Raw genomic sequence first — 20,124 nt, 5'->3', positions numbered from 1 at the left:
GTTTGATTTCCTTTAGATTAAAGCCCCGTAAACACGTACCGAATGTCGGCCGAACGATCGGCCGTCTTTTGTCCGGTGCTGTCCTGTCGGCTGAAAAGTGCTAAAGACTGCACACGAATTTTGTCGGCCAACAACAACCAACTGCAGAAGTGATGTCATGTGATGGTTAACTTTCCGTGTGTTTTTTCTTTTCTGAGCATGCCCAGTCTTGCTAATCTGCTGTTTGACGGCCGAATTCTGTACTGACTGGCGAACAATTGGCCGTTCTGGTGACGGCCAACAAAAATTTTAAAGTCTGCACGCCAGATTCTGTTCGGCCGAAAATTCGCTGTCGGTTGTCGGAAGCATCATACTAACAAGCCGACAATCGGCCGATCGTTCGGCGGCCGAATATTTACGGCCGACAATTGCTACGTGTGTACGGGCCTATACCTTCAACTATGTAGTGCAAGGTAGGGATGTAACGATATTGACGCTATTGCGCTATCGCGGTGGTAAACGTGTCTCGATATCGTCGTGGTTGGGTTACAATATTATGTCCGTCAAAAAGCAAGAGGAATAAACAGTGTTTCGTGGAACAAATCATTGTTAACTATAACTACATAGACCATGATCCTCAACCATTGTTAAGCCAATAGGATTGCACGCTTGGGGCGTGGCTAACTGGCTATACGGCGTCCACTAACGTAACTACGTTGATGGGGAAGGAGCTTCCGGGCGTTCAGTGATCATAGCGGGACCGCGGACCGCGATTACAGTGCACCAGACTGAGACTCTGAACCCACCAGCTCTTTTTGTGCTCTTTATGATCTACTTAAGTGAGTGCAATAGATTATTATTGTGAATAAACATTGCCTAAACGTTATTACGCTATGGGAGTGCTTTCTATTTTGTCATCCAAACATTGCCCATGAGAGGAGGAGTCCTTGCAGGATCCGAGATTGCCAGGAGGAAGGTGGTTTATCCATATTATTTAACCCATGCTGTTTCTGCCTAGTCCATGAGAGTGTGGTCAGGCATGGTGATCTGGTGAGCTTTTTGGCCATACCCCAGCACTGGTGGTGGTGTTATATCATATGGTGGTCCTTATCAGCACAGTCTAAGGATCCTCTACAGAGTTTGGTTTAATAGAGACTTTTTGATATGTTTACATATCATGACATTGATTAGACACTGGAAGCACTTTGTTTGCACTCTCCTTTAGGAGGTTTATATCCTTCTATTGCTCTACTAAAGTTCTATAGAAATACCTTTGGACATTATTTCTGTGTTGAATTTTATCTATTTATATATTTTTAAATTGGAATTTGGAAGTAGCAGCATATCTTGATTTTTTGTATTTTATTGTATTTGCATCCTGCCAGCGCAGAGGATCACATTTACCTACTGAGAGGTTTTATTCTGTGTTATTTATTTATTTAAGGATTGCACGCTGTCCACACAAGCTCACAGCAAGCCAGCATGGCCGACAGCGATACTTGTAAGGATGAAAACAACAACCCCGAATTTGAGATTGTGCCAGCCCCTGCAGCTTTTAAATCAGATGTCTGGAAACATTTTGGTTTCGCCGTGTCAAAAAACGCAAAAGGAGAGAAGGTGGTGGACAGACAATGGACTATGTGCAAGCACTGCCACAGTAAACTGCGATACAACACAGGAAACACAAGCAACATGCGAAGTCATCTGACGACCCATCATCCCGAAAAGTTTGCAGATTCTTCTCTCACAAAAAAGTCCTGTCCGGTCAAAAAACCCTGAAGGAGGCATTTTCAACAACTATGCCACACAACAGCGCAAGGGCTCAAGAAATCACGAGGTACATCGCGGAATACATAGCGTGTGATTTATGTCCCTTTAGTGCAGTAGATGGCAAAGGATTTAAAAGGTTAGTGGCCAAGCTTGAGCCGAAGTATCAAATGCCGTCGCGGGCTCATTTTAGTCAACCTGCACTTTACCGTGAAACAAAAGAACGTGTCATGTTGAACCTTAAACAGTCTGAGTGCATTGCTATTACCACTGATGGGTGGACTTCCAGAGCGACTCACAGTTACATCACTATTACGGCACATGTTTTGACGAGTGAATGGGAAATGCAGAGTTACGTTTTACAAACTAGACAGCTTAGCGAATCACACACTGGCGTAAACATAGCCGAAGTCCTTAAATCTGCAGTCAAAGAGTGGGGGCTCGACAAGATTGGAACAAGGATCCCTGTTGTTACTGACAACGCAAGCAACATGCGAGTAGCAGTAAAGGAAGCCGAACTGTCCCCTCACATACGGTGCTTTGTGCACACACTAAACCTGGCCTCCCAAGCAGGTTTAAAGGTCAACGCAGTGAGCCGCCTCCTCGGTAGAGTCAGACGTGTAGCAAGTTTTTTTCACCGCAGTTCTACAGCCGTGCTGACCACCATACAAAAACTACTCAATCTCCCTGTACATAAACTCATTATTGATGTAGTGACAAGATGGAATAGCTCTCTGGACATGGTGGAGCGCTACCTTGAACAGCAACAAGCTGTTGCTGCAGCCCTACTGAGTGATGAACTGACACACAAGTCACGTGAAATTGACACTTTGGACACATCTGACATTGCAAATGCAGAGGATCTTGTGAAGATTCTATTACCAATAAAAAAGGCCACAACTGTTCTCTGTGATGAGTTGCAACCAACAATATCTCTCATTTCACCACTAAAACAAATGATTCAAGACAGCATGGCCACAGATAATCATGACTCAAATATCATTGCTCAGATGAAGGTAGCCATTCTGAAGGATCTTACTGACAGATACCAAGGAGAGGATGAAAAGTTCATGCAGGAGAGCAGTGCTTTGGATCCACGCTTTCGGACCTTGCAACATCTAGGCAGTGGAGAGAGAGAGGACGTCTTTGAAAGAATAAAGTTCAAAGCATCACAGATGCAACAGGTAAAAAATGTTAACGCTGTGCCATAGAGAAAATTGAGCGAAATACAATTAAATGTAACAAAATGCTGATATAATGTCTTTTTATCATTTATGAACCAGGACCAAGATGAAGATGTGCTGCCCAGAAGCCCACATCCAGCAACAGCAGATCTGGACGACAGCAGCGCAAGCTTTGTGCCTCCTCTTAAGAAGCATGCCCTTGAGGACCTCCTTGGCTCTTCTTTTAGCAGTAATCAAGTCACAGGTGGAATTCAGGCAGAAGTTGACTCTTACTGCAAAGAAGCATTAGTTTCTCTGTCTGCTTGCCCAGTGGTGGAGAGACAATGCAGGGCGGTATCCTATTCTGTCTTCATTAGCAAAGGTCTACCTGTGTATACCTCAGTGCCCAGTGAAAGGGTATTTTCAACAGCAGGGGATATTGTAAATGCCCAGAGGTCTCTTCTTCTACCTTGCAATGTAGATCTTTTGATTTTTCTAAAGAAAAACTTGAACATTAGCTAAAGGATAGTTCAGTGTTTTTCAGAAGGCTTTTTGCCAGACAGTTTAAGGATTTTTTTTACTGTTCTTTTTTCTAAAGGCTGCCTTTATTTGCCTTGCACATTTAAACCTGACTTAACTTGATCTTTGTTTGCACTTAATGGGAATTGCCTATTGTTTAGTTTACAATTGTTCTAGCTGCTTCTTAACTTGAACATTGCACAGATCAGTTATGCAACCAAATATTACTATACAGAATATTGATGTTCCTGACTACAACTTGCACTTTAAGCACTATGTGATCAGTGTTTTATGTTGTCATGGATCCATAAATACAACAATAAATTGCCTGTTGACTGGCAAAAGCAGAATAAATGTTGGTATTTTTTCGTTATTATCATCACAAACACTATCGTGAGCTATTTAACAATACCATGAGCTTTTCCACAATATCGCAATAAATATCGTACCGTGAGGTCAATATCGAAATTGTATCGTACCGTGAGATTTTGATATCGTTACATCCCTATGCAAGGGCCTGCCTGATTGCATACAAATCGAAATTGTTTAAGTTTGACCTCCTGTAATATGGTTTTGGTACATCTAAAGGAAATAAAATCCAAAGAAAATTGTATAGCGTGTATCCAGCTTAAGGCCCCTTTCACACGGGCTTTCCGATGCAGTCCGCCTGTCAGTTTTTCAGGCGGACCTGATCGGACGCTCCATACAGCCCAATGGAGCAGCGGATGTCGGCGGTGACATGTCCGCTGACACCCGCTGCTATCCGATCCAATCCGATCCTGTCCGTGAAATGCGGATGGATGGAAACCCTATGTTCCATCCGTCTGGGGGATCGTATGAGAATGGACAGGAGGTCCGTTCTCATCCAATCTCCCCATAGAGGACAGCAGGGATCTGAGAGCTCCATCTCTGCACACAGAGCGGATACAGAGCTGTCCTCCGCCTGCTCAGCGGGGATCGGCAGATTGATCCCCGCTGAGCAAAACTGAGTCCATCGGGCGCACCGCTCATGTGAAAGGGGTCTAACTTCAGTTTTGTTTAATTAAGCTTTGACAAAAAAAAACCCTGGAAGCTGATTGGTTTCTATGCAAAGCTGCACCAGATTTTGCACTCTCCAGTTATAGTAAATCAACCTCGGTGTATCTGGCTGTACCACTTAGCCCCTATTCACATCGGCACGATTTGACATGCAGTTTGAAAGGTCAAATCCCATGTCAAATCCCAGCCTATTGCTGGCAATGGGAGCGTCCCAATGAGTGCAACGCCAACTTTGCGGCACCACATCGATTTCCAAAAGTAGCTCCGGCACTACTTCTAGTGACTTTGGGGGCGATTTCAATAGATGTCTGTGCATGAACCAGCACAGATTTCTTTCAAGTCGCCACCAAAGTCAGACTCATTCACACCTCAATTCCCACCAGGGTGCAGTTCTGCATGTGCATTTATAATGTGTTTGTAGCATATTTGTGGAGCATTTACAGTGTTGCTGTGCATTTCGTAGGTATTGTTTATGATTTGTTTTCTCAGTTGTGTTTAAAATGTAGTGTGCTGTACTTTTTTTAAAGAGGTTGTAAAATTATTATTTTTTTTTTCAACCTGAAAGAGAAACACATAATGAGCTAGTATGCATATATACAGGGATGGAGACCAATAGCATGACCTGCTTGTCTCACATAAAGTCCCAAAAGGAAATTAGGGATTTCAAAGGCAGTGTGCTTTACAGGCCATGCCCCATACATAAAATCCCTTCCTATCTATATGCTGCATCCACCAAGGGGATGGAGGTGTAATGTTTTTCAGCTGGTCTTTTCCAGTTTGCACCATGGTTATAAACCTAATTAATTGAGTCTTTGAGACAACAGCCAGTTGTGGGGGAGGTTGGGCTGTCTCCCTCTCACCTGTTCCCCCATCCACCCATTAGCGGCCATGTGCCTCCAGTGTGAGGACACTAAATTAAGAGTATAGGGGGAAAGCCCGGAACTACCGCCACACGAGGGTGTTGCGGTCCCTAGGACATACATGCACTGTTTTTTCTATTAAATGTGAGTATTGTAATTTTATACGAATAAAGCACCCATTTTTTGCAATACTTCACTATTGGAGCCCTTCTTTCTTTCCTCATCCGGATCTCTCAAACATTTTTGGAGTACTCTAAGAGGAGGGATTTTTCATCAATTTCCCCTGGAGTAAGATACGAAGTCGGGATTAAGTGGATTACTAGCCAACCTTCGGAGGGACCTCTGAGAGTCACCCCAAACGCTGATTACCCCTGTGGGGGTGCCGCCATCTGGTGAGTGCGGGAGTAATAGGAGGGGAGCACTGATTCCTGTATTGAGCACCCCCATCAGTCTGGAAGTCCTGTAATCCATTTTATCCTGTCAAATCCCTGCTTCACCACCCTTCTTGGGACTCAATTATATTTGTAGCACCATTTAATATTTGGCTATTTATATGGACAATTTTCCTATATATTCGCTTTATATTTATTTATTTATTTATGCTATTTAAACTGTTGGGACACTATTTATGATTTGTATGTGCACAGATTTATACAAAGTTATTTATTGATTGGCCCACTAGCACAACATATATCTGATTAATTAGCACTTTAAGTATATATGGAGGATATTTATAACACCACTTTATAATTCTTTTATATATTTTTAAGATTACACATTGATTTTTAATAATTTATCACTTATATCTTAATTTTCCTATCTATTTATCATTATATAGATACACATTTTTTTACCAAATTCTTCAAACTTATTTACACTTTTTAAGGATTCACCATATGAAGTTTTATATAATTTGATTTTTATTCACCTATCACCAGTGCACTTTAAGACATATTTATTTATTCTTTCCTATTTATTAGCCTGACAGCGCCATATTACCTCCCCTTTCCTCACACTAAATTAAGAGTGTAGGACTGCAGATATAACAGGGTGCCGTGAAGTGGCTCTGCAGCTTTCACATGCGTTTGCAAATGTGTGTCAACTAAACCCCTGTTCTTTGTACCAAGAGACAGGTTTTATTTGGTTGGTGACAGACTGGAGGGTGAGTACATCAGACTGGGGGCTGGCTGACTTTCATGCACCTCTTACAATCCTTCAACCTCATTTTGCATTATGAAATACTTACCTTAGAACGAGACCCCGCCATGCCGCCCACTTACCTGTATGATGGGCGACATGTTCAGCGCAGAGCACTGCGTCCCGAGCCCACCCATTGTGTGACAATAGCGAATGAAAATTCGATATTGCCACATCGATCCTCCTCCTGGCCAATCAGGAAACGCGTCCGATACACGCTTCCTGATTGGCTGCAAGGCAAACCTCATGCCATTGGCCCGAGGAGGAGGCGGAAGCGGGAGGACTGCAGGAAACGCGCCGGGGGACAGAGTGAGGAAAAGCCGCTGCCGCCGGGACTGAAGAGAAGCCGCCGCCAGGTAAGTGCATTGGTCTCGGGAGGGGGGGAAGCCCACACTGCATTGAAGGGGGCACGCTGTGGCCCTCTGCATTGATTGGGGACAATTCTGTGGCGCTCTGCAATGATTGGGGGCACGCTGTGGCGCTCTGCATTGATTGGGGGCACGCTGTGGCACTCTGCATGGATGGGGACATGCTGTGGCACTCTGCATTGATTGGGGGGCATGCTGTGGCATTCTACATTGATTGGGGGGCATGCTGTGGCACTCTGCATTGATTGGGGGGCACGCTGTGGCATTCTGCATTGATTGGGGGGCATGCTGTGGCACTCAGCATTGATTGGGGGCACGCTGTGGCATTCTGCATTGATTGGGGGTACGCTGTGGCATTCTGCATTGATTGGGGGGCACGCTGTGGCATTCTGCATTGATTGAGGGGCATGCTGTGGCACTCTGCATTGATTGGGGGGCACGCTGTGGCATTCTGCATTGATGGGGGCATGCTGTGGCACTCTGCATTGATGGGGGCATGCTGTGGCACTCTGCATTGATTGGGGGCACGCTGTGGCGCTCTGCTTTGATTGGGGGCATGCTGTGGCACTCTGCATTGATTGGGGGGCACGCTGTGGCACTCTACATTGATTGGGGGCACGCTGTGGCGCTCTGCATTGATTGGGGGGCACGCTGTGGCACTCTGCATTGATTGGGGACAATGCTGTGGCGCTCTGCATTGATTGGGGACAATGCTGTGGCGCTCTGCAATGATTGGGGACAATGCTGTGGCGCTCGGCATTGATTGGGGGGCACGCTGTGGCACTCTGCATTGATTGGGGGCACGCTGTGGCGCTCTGCATTGATTGGGGGGCACGCTGTGGCACTCTGCATTGATTGGGGGGCACGCTGTGGCACTCTGCATTGATTGGGCGGCAAGCTGTGGCATTCTGCATTGATTGGGGGGCATGCTGTGGCACTCTGCATTGATTGGGGGGCATGCTGTGGCACTCTGCATTGATTGGGGGGCATGCTGTGGAACTCTGCATTGATGGGGGCATGCTGGTGGCACTCTGCATTGATTGGGGGCACGCTGGTCACTCATTTTTCTGTTTGCGCTCCCCCCCCCCCCCAAATTTTGAGCACTAGCCACCACTGATGGAACCCTGCACACATCTTGCAAGCGCATTTTTCAGCCACCAAAAGACAGGGTTCCGCATTACTATGTGATTTGTGGTACAGTAGAGCTGCATGATTCTGGATAAAATGAGAATTACTATTTTTTTGCTTAGAATAAAGATCATGATTCTCGGCATAACGCCATCTTTCACATTATACAAAAGAAAATTGGGCCAACTTGACTGTTTTTTTTTTTTTAACTCATTAAAGTGTATTTTTTCCAACAAAATTGCGTTTGAAAGACAGCTGCGCAAATACAGTGTGGCAAAAAATCTTGCAACGACCGCCATTTTATTCTCTGGGGTCTCTACTAAAAATATATATATATATATATATATATTATGTTTGGGGGCAATTTTCTAGCAAAAAATGCTGATTTTTAACTTGAAAGCAACAATTGTCAGAAACAGGCTAAAGCCCCGTACACACACACAGATCGTCGTCATACAAATGTTCGTCTTTTCTCCCCGGGATGTCGGTGTCTGTTGAAAAGTGCAAAGACAGCACAAGGACAGCACAAGAATTTTGTCCGCAGACTTCAGCTGACTGCAGAAGTGATGTCATGTAATGGTTAACTTTCCCTGTGTTTTTTATTTTCTGAGCATGCCCAGTCTTGCAAATCTGCGGTCTGTCGGCTGATTTCTGTACTGACAGGCGAACAATCGTCCGTTCTGGTGTCCGCAGACAAAAATTTTCATGTTTGCAAGAAAGACTCTTGTCCGCGGATTGTGTGCAGACAGCTGTCGGAGGCACCATACTAACACGCGTACAATCGGCAGATCTTTCGTCCGCCGACGTTTGTATGACGACGATCTGTGTGTGTGTACGGGGCTTTAAGCCCCGTACACACGCACAGATTGTTGGCCAACTGATCGGTCAACTTTTGTCCAGTGTTGTTTGTTGGTTGAAATGTGCTCTAGACTTGCACTGGACTTTTGTTGGCCAACAAAAACCTACTTCAAAAGTGATGTCATGCGATGGTTGACTTTCCCTGTGTTTTTTCTTCTCTGAGCATGCCCAGTCTTGCTCATCTGATTTTTGTCTGCCGAAATCTGTACTGACTGAGGAACAATCGGCCGTTTTTTGTCGGCCAACAAAAATTTTATAGCATGCACACCAGATTTTTTTCGGCCGAAAATTTGCAGTTGGTTGTCAGAAGCATCATACTAACAAGCCTACAATCAGCAGATCGGACGTTGGCCAACAATTTACGGCCAACAATCTGTGCGTGTGTACGGGGCTTTAGGGTCCTTTTTCACAGGCTTCCGCGCGACGGACTCTGTTTTGCTCAGCGGGGATCGATCTGCCGATCCCCGCTGAGCAGGCGGATGACAGGTCCATCTCCGCTTTCTTTGCAGAGACAGACTTGTGAGATCCCCTCTCTCCTCTATGGGAGATCGAATGAAAACGGACCACCTGTTAATTTTCATCCGATCCGATCCTCTAGATGGATGGAAAATAGGGTTTCCATCCATCTGGATTTCACGGACAGGATCAGATCAGATAGCGGCGAGTGTCAGCGGAGATGTCACCGCTAACATCCGCTGCTCCCTTGGGATACATGGAGCATCTGATCAGGTCCGCCTGAAAAAACTGACAGGAGGACCTGATCGGAAAGCCCATGTGAAAGGGGCCATAGTCTTTAGTGGTTAAACTACCCTCATTTACAGACCAAAGTTCATCTCTTTGATCTAAAAGAACCAAATGATACATTGTAAAACATGTTCATAGTTATCTCCGAGCGCTTAGGACCTGTTCACACCCGAGCGTATTTCAGCTCGTAAAAAAACGCTAATTTCTAAAGTCTCAAAACGCACAACAAGCAAAATCCTATTAATTTCAGAGGCCCCTGTTCACATCTGAGCGTTTTGTCTCCTAAAGCAAAACGCTTGAAGCTCAAAAAAGTACATGAGCTTCTTTTTTTGGCTGATTACCAGCGTTTTTGTTAGATGTCAATGCCTGCCTCCAAACACCTGCAAAAAACGCCTGAAAAAAGCCAGAAAAACGCCTGTAAAAAGCCCAAAAAAACACCTGAAAACAATACGCTCAGGTGTGAATGGAGCCTAAGAAATGTTGATAAACATTTGCCGGAGGCTCTTTTTTTTTTTTTTTCTTTTGACAGCTGTGAGTGAGCAGAGAACGGCTCTGCATTGTATGAATCGTGGAAATGCCGTTTTAAGATCGTGAGGGGGGTTGAATCGAGATTGCGATTTTTTTAACGATTAATCTTGCAGGTCTATGGTACAGTATAAAAACCTGTGCTTGCTGTACCTTTTGCACATTTCCCTATTAAAATTAATAAGCTGTCAAAAACACACTACGTGGGAACATGCGAAAACATGCACTTGAACCAGTCCTAATTCTTCTTGCATATACATTTGTAGTGCTTTCCAAATTGCGTTCATATGCATCTGGTGTAAGTGAGCTCTTAATGTATTAGAAGTGTGCTCACAAGAATAATATTCCAATGCACACGTTCCTGTAGAGATGGCTGTGTATGTAAGTGGGTGTTGCAGCCACCACTGGCTGGAACCATGGATAATCTGAGCGAGAAAACATCACCAGCACACCATGGATCTCCAGAATGGGTCCAAAACGTGACAGCAGAAGCAACATTTCGGAGCCTCACAGGTCCCCTTCATCAGGCATGTTAAAGGGGTCCCGCAAGGCTCCAAAACGTTGTTTCTGCTTTAACAATGTGAACTCTGAATAAAGTTTTGGACCCGTTCTGGAGATTCATGGTGTGCTGGTGACGTTTTCTCACGCTAGATATTATAACATAGCAACAATGCAGCTCCTAGGGAAAGAATTGATAAGTGTCTGAACATGGATGTGCTCTGAATATAATCATTCACTTCAAACTGGTGACTTTTGTCTGAATTTGTGACCAGTGCAGCCTATGACTCTTGTCAGCAGCCATAAATGTTGGGAGCTGATCACCCAACCCTTCACTATAACAGGAGGGCATCGAGAGTAGCCATAGTGTTAGTGTATAAAAATATTTTGTGCACCAAAGAAAAAAGCTGCAAGCTATAAAGTGATAAAATCACCCTAAATTGAAATGTGAATGTGCTGCACTACTATAAAATAGATCACATTAATCGATATCTGCGTTATACTCCAAATAGGATAGAATGTATCAACCTTATGCAAATAATTTAAAATAAAACATTGATACGACACATATTATTGTGTCTTTATACAATGGTGAAATCCAGTAATAAAACCTTGCAAGCAAGTGCAGAAGATGTGTAAAAGTTAAAACCTCCACCAAAGTGAAGTTTCAAAGTGTCCGTGTGTTGAAGTTGTTTTAGCCTAGGTTCACACATACGCGATGCCAGATATTGCATGTGATTCACACTGCATTGCTGTGCAGATCACATGCAATGTCTGTGCAAATGCAAATTTAGCCATACAGTTGTATGGCTGAACCCACATTGGATTCGCACAAAAAAGGTACAGGAACCTTTATTTTCCCGCATTGGATTCGGATCACATGGGTGTTCACAGCCATGCGATCCGATTCCTGTCCAAATTCACATTTCGTAGTGCGACCTGCAAACCGATCTGGGGGAGTCATTAACTTTGTTTTAACAACTGCAGCGGTTCGCAGAGAGCAGTGTGAACTGCCTGCGGGGGAGATGCGATATGGGAACCCGCACTAGAATTGCGCTGGTTCCCGCATCGCAGTAGTGTGAACCTAAGCTAAGTGTGAAGAGCTGAGTTAGCCTGACAGATTGTGATAGGGTTCTGTGAATTGTATTGCATACATTGGTATGAATGTCTTCACAGATCTTAAAGCAGAACTACGGGATAGGCAAAAAAAAAATCCCCCATTAGTACACCCACCTACACAAAACACTTAAAAAGTCTGAATTTTCAGGAAGTCCTCTCTCTAATTAAAAAGATTACAGCCTCTACTGTGCCAAAGAGGAGGTGTTACATCAGGGATTGCATCATATACTCTCCTCTCTCTCTGCAGAAACGGTAACTACATTTCCCATGAACCTTTGAGAATGGCAGTGAATGTGGGTGGGTACACTAGGCCTGTACACGTTAAAGGGGAAGTCCACTCTAACACTAAAATTGCTACATCTACAAGCACCCACGATCGAAGACTAACCTATCTAGCCCTATAAAGAACAAATTGGTATACATTAGGGATCGACTGATTATCAGCAAAGCCGATATATCGAGGGCCGATATGCACTTTCCCCAATATATTGGATTGGGCCCCTGAGGTTACCAATATTGCCGATATTTCGGTAAAGTGCTTGTACCTGAGTGATGCCTGCAGCTAGAGGCATCACCCGGTATCAGCATCCATAGCCAACGGTCGGCTGAGAAGCCGCTCGGCTGTCATTACAAGGAGCAGGAGGGGACGTCCCCCTCTCCCGCCGCCTTCAGCGGCTTACCCGGATCTTCCGTCCCACTGGGAGACCCAGGCAACCAGCCTGCACGGCCGCCGAAGACCCGATCAAAGCCACATTCGGCTCTGATCTGGTCTCCATGTAAAAACAAATTCTCTCCTTCCAGACCAGCGCTGGGTGATGTCACTCAGGGGATCCTAACACGCAGGGCAGGAGGCATTTTCCGGAGCTCTGATTTGCTGCTACCTCAATGTAACGCCTCTGGGGACTGGGGCTTGGCTGTCACTGTGTCCGGTCCTTTAATGTCGGGGTGTCCAGCTGCCTGCAGGAGAGAGAGCCCTATCTGATCAAGGAGGCCACCAAGATCTACGCGGCGTCTGCCGGGGCTCTCAATGCTGCCGCCTTGGTGAGTCCTATGGAGAGACAGAGGGGGGCTTCTGTGTACACAGAAGTTCGGCTTCTAGTGGTGCCAGAATGACATCACTTCCGGGTACTCGGCGCAATTTTAAAGAAAAATGTCAGCATTCAAAACAGCCAAACTTGGGGTTTTGAATGCTTTTAAGTGCAGAGGAGGGGTTTGGGGTCTTTTAGACCCCCAGATCCCTCCACAAGAGTACCTGTCAAGTTAAAAAAAAAAAAATGTTTTTAAATGTACAAAAATATCGGCCCTTATCGGCCTATACCGATATTCAATGGACAAAAAAAAGATATTGTTGTAAATTAATCTAAAACAGCGCTACCAGGCGTATACAAAATTATCACAATTAAAATATAAGTAATTCAGAATTATTCCATTGCAATATATAAAATGGTAAAGTGCACTAGTGACAAAATCTAAAATATACAAAATATACAAAATCATCCAATAATAAATAATACAAAAATCAATAATGGCAATGAATACTAATAAAGTGCACTAGTGAGAAAATAAGTCAATAAATAGTAAGGAAAGGTGCACACAAATACATAGATGGTGCTAAAAGTGCCTAAGTGCTGAATAATGTGCAGTCCACAATTATAATCCACTTGAAATTTAAATGAAGTTCTGAGTGCTTGAAGTGCTCCACACAGGTGCCAAAGTGCTTGCAAACAGACCCTTTTGGGGATGCACTCACCAGACTTAATTAAACCTCAAGTATGCAGTGGTTTTCCAAAGGATAGCCAATAGGGATGGATGGGTCAGCAGAGCCTCCAACAAGCCTCCAGCCTTTATTTACAGTCCCCCCTCGATTAGGTACTCAGAAAGGAAGGGAAGGAGCAAAAAAAAAAAAGATATTGGTCGATCACTAGTATACATACCTTTTCTGAAGCCGCTCCCACACTGAGCTCTCAGCAGCGGCTTCGCTATGGAGGTGGGTGCAGAGGAGGCAGCTGACAATGGAAGCCCCATAGTAAGTCTTTGGGTGAGGTCACTTACCATTAATTACAATCATGGGTATCCCACCAAAAATGACATTTTTGTTGCAGGGGATGCCCAAAATCTGACTTGTATCTTAGTGCAGACTTCAATCAGTGAGCCAATCAAAATCAGTGAGCCAATCAAGAAGAAAATGATATTTTCAGGGGCAATCTGTACATCATCTATGTACGTAATGCCCACTAAATTACAGCACAGTAGATTGAAAAGGAAAGGTCATTTTTAATACCATTCAATTATAATATGACTTAAGTCACAATTGTATACAATATATTATTGTTTTTTTTTTTTTTTTGCCTATTTTTTTCCCCACAAAAGTGGAGGTACACTTTAAAGCGTAACTCCACTTTTGTTGCAAAAAAAAAAAACATTCCCCCCTGGGTGATCTCTGTACATTACAAGGATTATAACAACCTTTGTTACAGATTCCTACATTTTGTTATCCTGAAGAAATCACTGTTTGTTCCTCTGTACCTCTGTGCTGAGTGGGTCAAATGGGAGTGGTTTCCTAATTATCTATCAGCTGTGCAGCTGCAGAGCACTAATGGGGAAATCTGCTGGGCCTGCATCCCTTTATAAGTGTTCCTATTGGGAGTATCTCACCAAAAATGACATTTTTGTTGCAGGGGATGCCTGAAATCTGACTAGAATCTTAGTCAGACTTCTGGGAAAATTGGTGAGCCAATCACAATGCAGGAAATTATGTTTCTGAGTAGTGGTCAGTACACATTCTGTGTACAGAACACCACCAGGTAGCCATATTGCATTGCATTTTCCGAAAATTACAGCGGCTGCAGATTGAAAAGGAAAGGTAATTTTTAATACCATTCGATTACAATATATTTTTTTTTCTTTATTTGCTATTTTTTTCCTTACGAAAGTGGAGTTACCCTTTAGGCACTCCCGTTGTGGCATGCTGTAGGAGGAGCTGCAAACCAGGGGAGATTTTACAGCGATGCACAAGTCTTCCTTTCTCCTCTGGAGGATGACAGACAGTGGAAAATGGAGGAAGACCGCGGGTTTAGCAAAAGGTCAGTTCTCCTGAAGAAGCCAAGACCCAATATAGCAGCAACAGTTGAAGTGCAAGCAGCTGGCGCTTTCTGCAAGGTGGGTTACAGTATGATAGAGGTGGTGGATTAAAAGATGGAAAAAGCCACCTGAACAGGTCCCCTGAACAAAGCAATTAAAGACATCCCTACACACGCTGAGACTCATTTGCTACACTTTCCTAGCAGCAAAAATGTCCATTGTTGAAGCATCAAAATCATCTACAGTCAATATATTAGCAATCAAAAATCAGATTTCCTGGATTCCTGTTCATGATTTTTGATCCACTGATCCCCAGTGTGCTCCCAGAAGATTTGTGATAGGTGGAAGGGGAGTTAGGAGCAATTTGTGCTGGGAGGGGGGATTTGAAGTGGGGGGAGAATATGTGTACTAGGAGGAGGCATTTTAGGGGTAGAGGATTTGTGCTAGAGGGGTGATTTTTTTTTCCTTCAGGGGGATGGGGGGGGGGGGCAAAGATTTGCACTGATATGGGGGATTTCAGCAGGGGGGGGCATATTTGTACTGGGAGGAGAATACATTTATGCTTAGGAGGTAAGCATGCAGACTAGTGCTCAGTGTTTTTGTGGAGAGATTTTTGCTGACACATGATGTTTATTATGTTAATTCTGTAATATGTTTACCTTCTGGGTTAAAGGATTTTGCACATGCGCACGAAAAGTCGCACGATTGTTCTCGTGCGAGGCAGTCACAAATCTCAAGATTTTGGTTAGATCGGGAAAAATATTTCTAATTTCTCAAATGATTTTTTAAGGCCGAAAAGTTGAAAGAGATTACCGTTCGTCATTCACTAACTATAAGAATATCGGCCGAACGATCGTCACTATAGATTTTTCGACCGATTTTCTGCTAGTGTATGTCCAGCATTAGGGAAAGGTGTAGCAACATGCTGTAAGAAGGAGAAGGTTGTTTGGGGAAGGGGCACATCATAGCAGGGAGCAGCTGTCAAAGCAGGCACATCTGATGGAGGCACGTAAACTGACCACAGCAATCGGGGCTCAGCAGTCATGATTACTGTGGTCAGGGCAAACAGGAGGACACAGGAAGAGGCAGGATCAACCAGGTTTTTTGCAGCTTAGAGAAGGAAAAATGACAACGCACAAGCACTATGAGGTTTAACGTGCTTTAAAGGAACAGTATCTTTTGTTTTTCGTTTTTTTTTAGGTTTACGATCACTTTAAGCACTAAGTGTTATTTTAGTCTGCTGCTTCGTTCACTTCTGACAATTGTTCCTGACATGAGAGTAAATGGTGACAGGGGAGGGACCTTCAGCAGATTGAAAGCCTCAACTCTGTTGCTGTGTAAAAAGGGGTGTGCCCCTTTCCTCCAATCAGCTCTCAGAGCTCTCCTCACTAAGCTCTGCAGAGTGTGACTTCAGCTCTCTGCCCCTAATTTCTGAACTCTCAGACAAGCTTTAAAATAAAACATTTTTAATGGATGTAGAGAAGTGAAGACTGCAGAAAAACAGATACAACTTTTGTGGGAGGATTTGTTTAATCTTGATGTATCCCCTGAGGTTCGTCCCTTCACTGGGTATATGTAAGGGTTTGGATAAATAAGGTGCAGCGCCAAACAGTGAACAAATCTAGAGGAAAGCAGTAGACTACAAATCTAGAGGAAAAAATATGTCTTCATAGGTAAAAAACAAATAAGACATTAAACATCCATAGGAGCCATGAGAATAAGAACAGTCCATCCGAGTTTGAAAGGAATTATAGACCAATGAAGGTAATAATTGCCAATCCCTTGGTAAACCAGGTGGTAAATTGAAGACAAAACGAGAGATCCCAGCTGCCAAGGATGAGACCTAATTTCACCGCTGTGCCATATATGGATGTGCTCGTACCGGAAGATGTGGACCCCCAAATAAATGAGTGGTCAGATGAGCCTGTGTGTTAATACATAACCATCATCCGCAATCCTTATTAGGCAATCTCGCGCTCCACAGTCTTATCCAGTACAAATGAAAATGATCCCCCGCCAGAGAGAACCCCCAGATAATCAGGCAGATCTCAAGCAAACCTCAGAGGAAGAGAGGACTCCAAATAGTGTAATATGTACAGGATGTTTATTGAAAAAAGAACAACAGCATAACTACTCACATGTCAGTGGCTGAATATCTGCATGTAAACAATCAAATGGCCGCGGCGTGTGCGTGCTTGCGTGGACGTGGGCGTAACTGACGCATTTCGTCATCGGTGACGTTATCAGAGGCCTAATAAGGATTGCGGATGATGGTTATGTATTAACACACAGGCTCATCTGACCACTCATTTATTTGGGGGTCCACATCTTCCGGTAAGAGCACATCCATGTATGGCACAGCGGTGAAATTAGGTCTCATCCGTAGCAGCTGGGATCTCTCATTTTGTCTTCAATTTACCACCTGGTTTACCAAGGGATTGGCTATTATTACCTTCATTGTTCTACAATTCCTTTCAACCTCGGATGGACTGTCCTTATTCTCATGGCTCCTATGGATGTTTAATGTCTTATTTGTTTTTTACCTATGAAGACATATTTTTTCCTTTAGATTTGTAGGCTACTGCTTTCCTCTAGATTTGTTCACTGTTTGGCGCTGCACCTTATTTATCCATGTGTTTTTAGTGATTTATCATGTCATTTTGTGCTGGCAGCCTTGTTTCATTTAGCTGAAGTTAACCATTCTCTGGCTTTTCAATTAATAGGTTTGTGACCATAGCGCGGCTTTTTTTTACCTTTTCTATATGTAAGGGTTTACAAATACTTTTAGTAAAGGTTATGTTATAAGTTCACAAATTTGGTGGTTTCCCTTCACCTGGGGAAGAGAGCACACATGCCTTGACTGGCCCATCCTGTCGGCTTGGTAGTCCAGAAAGTTACCAGACCTGCTATGCTAGGCCAGGAGACAGTTTTGGCACTCCCTTCTAGTGGCAATGCAGTGACGAAATGAAGTGCCTGTCAACAAATTAGAGAGCAGTGCCCCTTGTGCTGGAATTCAATGTTGTATGTAGCACTACCCCGTAGGGGCCGCTAAGTATAGATCTATCTTGGGTCTCCCTCTGATTATCCTGTTGCCAGATACCAGGCATTTTCACACACTGCCAGGTGCACACACACACTCTTTCGCTCATTGTCTCCAATGACCAGTCTAGGAGATTTTTTTTCTGTGTTTTATTTGGAGAACTTGGGATCCTCCAAATTCAACTATGTACAGGTGAGGACAAATCTCACTTGGCCTCACTTAATGGAACTGAATAGCAGATCTTCTGCTGAACCATACAGCACTTGCATGGGAAGAATAAGTCCTTTGCTTGTGTTAGCAGCAGACTCTGGGAACTCTGTATCTTTAGGACGCTAGCCAGTATCCCCTTTAGTTTACAGCCAGCCCGCTGACTTTCTAGCACCAAGTGGGGGATTTTAACAGCAACTATCTCCAGGATCCCCATGGGAAGTCTGTACTCACAAGGCCCTGGTCGCAGGTCACCTTTCTCCATGATTCCAGATGAGATCCATGGACATCCCCCTTTAGTCAGCATTCAAAAGAGTCCCTGGGTTTCAGCATCTCTGTTTTTGGCCCTCAGGTCGACCACCTGAGGCCACATGGCAGCCTGTGCTGGGGAGAGGCAGCAGCCCCCTCCATAGCTGGACCCCGCTCTACAGCCAAAGACCAGGAGCCCCATGTGCATCTCAGATATAAGTACAGTCACCCAGCATGCACTGGGGCACCTCCCCTGCCTATTGGCCAGGGCTGTACAGATATCCTTTGCTCTCATCTGCATGGTTTCCTCCCACTGTCCAATACACTTTATTACTATAGGATCAGTGTGAAACATCAAGCCAGGATGAGCAGCATCAGAGCACACTGGGCAGGTTCTACCCAACAATCACAGCTCTTTGTTAAAGCGGAAAGCCACCCAAAAGGGAAAATTCCGCTTTAAGGAATCGTCCCACTGCTCCTCTTACACAATTGGCACTTTTATGGAGCAGAGGGGGCAGGTACCTGATTTTGACACTTCTGAGGGCCGCAGCGTTCAGCAACGAAAGTTATCCTTCCTCCCTCCCCCTGCAGTCTTCTGGGACACTGACAGGTCCCAGAAGATTGCATTCCCCATTCACAATGGGCAGCCTGACTCGCACATGTGCAGTGGACACCCAGCTGTAAAACGTCAAGCTGTCATAGCCGCGTGCCCATAGTGAAGATGCCGGTGTTCCGTGAAAAAACCATACCCGTGAGAAAACCATACCCTCGTCACTTCTGGTGCACCTACGGAGGGTATGGATTTCTCACGGAACTTAAACTTGCGGCGCTTACATTAAAACAGCTCCTCTGCAACATAAATCATCTCCGCTCTTCCCCTGTCACTTCCCTCATCTCCGGTAATAAATATAAAAGCGGATCACGGAGCTGACATCGCCATCATTTACCTCTCATACACCTGCCGCCGCTGTTATTTTTATTACCGGAGATGAGGGAAGTTTCAGCGATAGCAGAGGAGATGATTGATGTTGCAGCCGAAGTGTTATAATGTACCCGCCGCAAGTATCACATTACACACAGTGCCGTGATAATTTCATGCCCACCGAGCATGCGCACTTCTCTGATTCTTTGATGTTCAATTGCGTATCCGGGGCTCTGAGCATGCGCACTGCTGCGCTGCTCAGCTGTTTCAGACCGGAAGTGACGAGGGTATGGTTTCTTCACGGGGTATGGAATTCTAACGTTACACCGGCACTGCCAAGGGAAGGAGGAGGATGAAGACGGCTGGGGTGAGCTCACCGCTGGACCATTGGACAGGTGAGTGACTGTTTTTTAAAAGTCCGCATCTACATTTTTTGTAGCTGCTGACTTTTATTTTTGTGATAGGTGGCTGGAACTCCTGTTTAAGCAGACAGCTCCCACATTTACCTGTCTGTCTCAATGTTAAGCAGAGAAACCAAAAACGATACTGCCTACACTAGCGCCCATCTAGGAGGGTGCTACATGTACATGATGCAAAGGTTGTACCAGCTGCCTTGTCACGTACCTGGTCCTGAAGCCGAAATGCTGAGAGGACTCTCCATGCGGCTGAGTGCTCGAGGGCCCTGAAGGTGGTAACAGAAAGCACAAATCTCAAAGTAGCAGGGATTGCCAGCTGTGCCCCAGATGAGGGTTGGTGGTACGGAGATCTCTCTGCAGGTGAACACCAGAGGAGGTGAGCACTAGGACCCAGGAGTGCTGTGGATGTTGCAGACTGTACATGGCTGGAAGTAGTTTGTAATGGA

The 20,124-nt window shown here is 44.6% G+C and overlaps 1 protein-coding gene across 1 annotated transcript; it reads left to right on the top strand.

Annotated features, from left to right (window-relative positions):
* Positions 1–1,778: 1,778 nt before the first annotated feature.
* LOC309560587 (E3 SUMO-protein ligase ZBED1-like) lies at positions 1,779–3,431 on the top strand (the record flags this gene model as incomplete). The annotated part of the gene is made up of 2 exons (XM_082264216.1): positions 1,779–2,930; positions 3,030–3,431. 2 exons carry the CDS (start codon positions 1,779–1,781, stop codon positions 3,429–3,431), a joined length of 1,554 nt encoding a protein of 517 aa, XP_082120342.1.
* Positions 3,432–20,124: the final 16,693 nt, after the last annotated feature.

Source organism: Pelophylax lessonae, assembly GCF_965119305.1.
Source record: "Pelophylax lessonae genome assembly, chromosome: 7".
In the NCBI taxonomy this organism is placed as follows: domain Eukaryota; kingdom Metazoa; phylum Chordata; class Amphibia; order Anura; family Ranidae; genus Pelophylax; species Pelophylax lessonae.
Note: the sequence above shows the minus strand (reverse complement) of the source record. Positions and strands in the feature narration are given on the sequence as shown.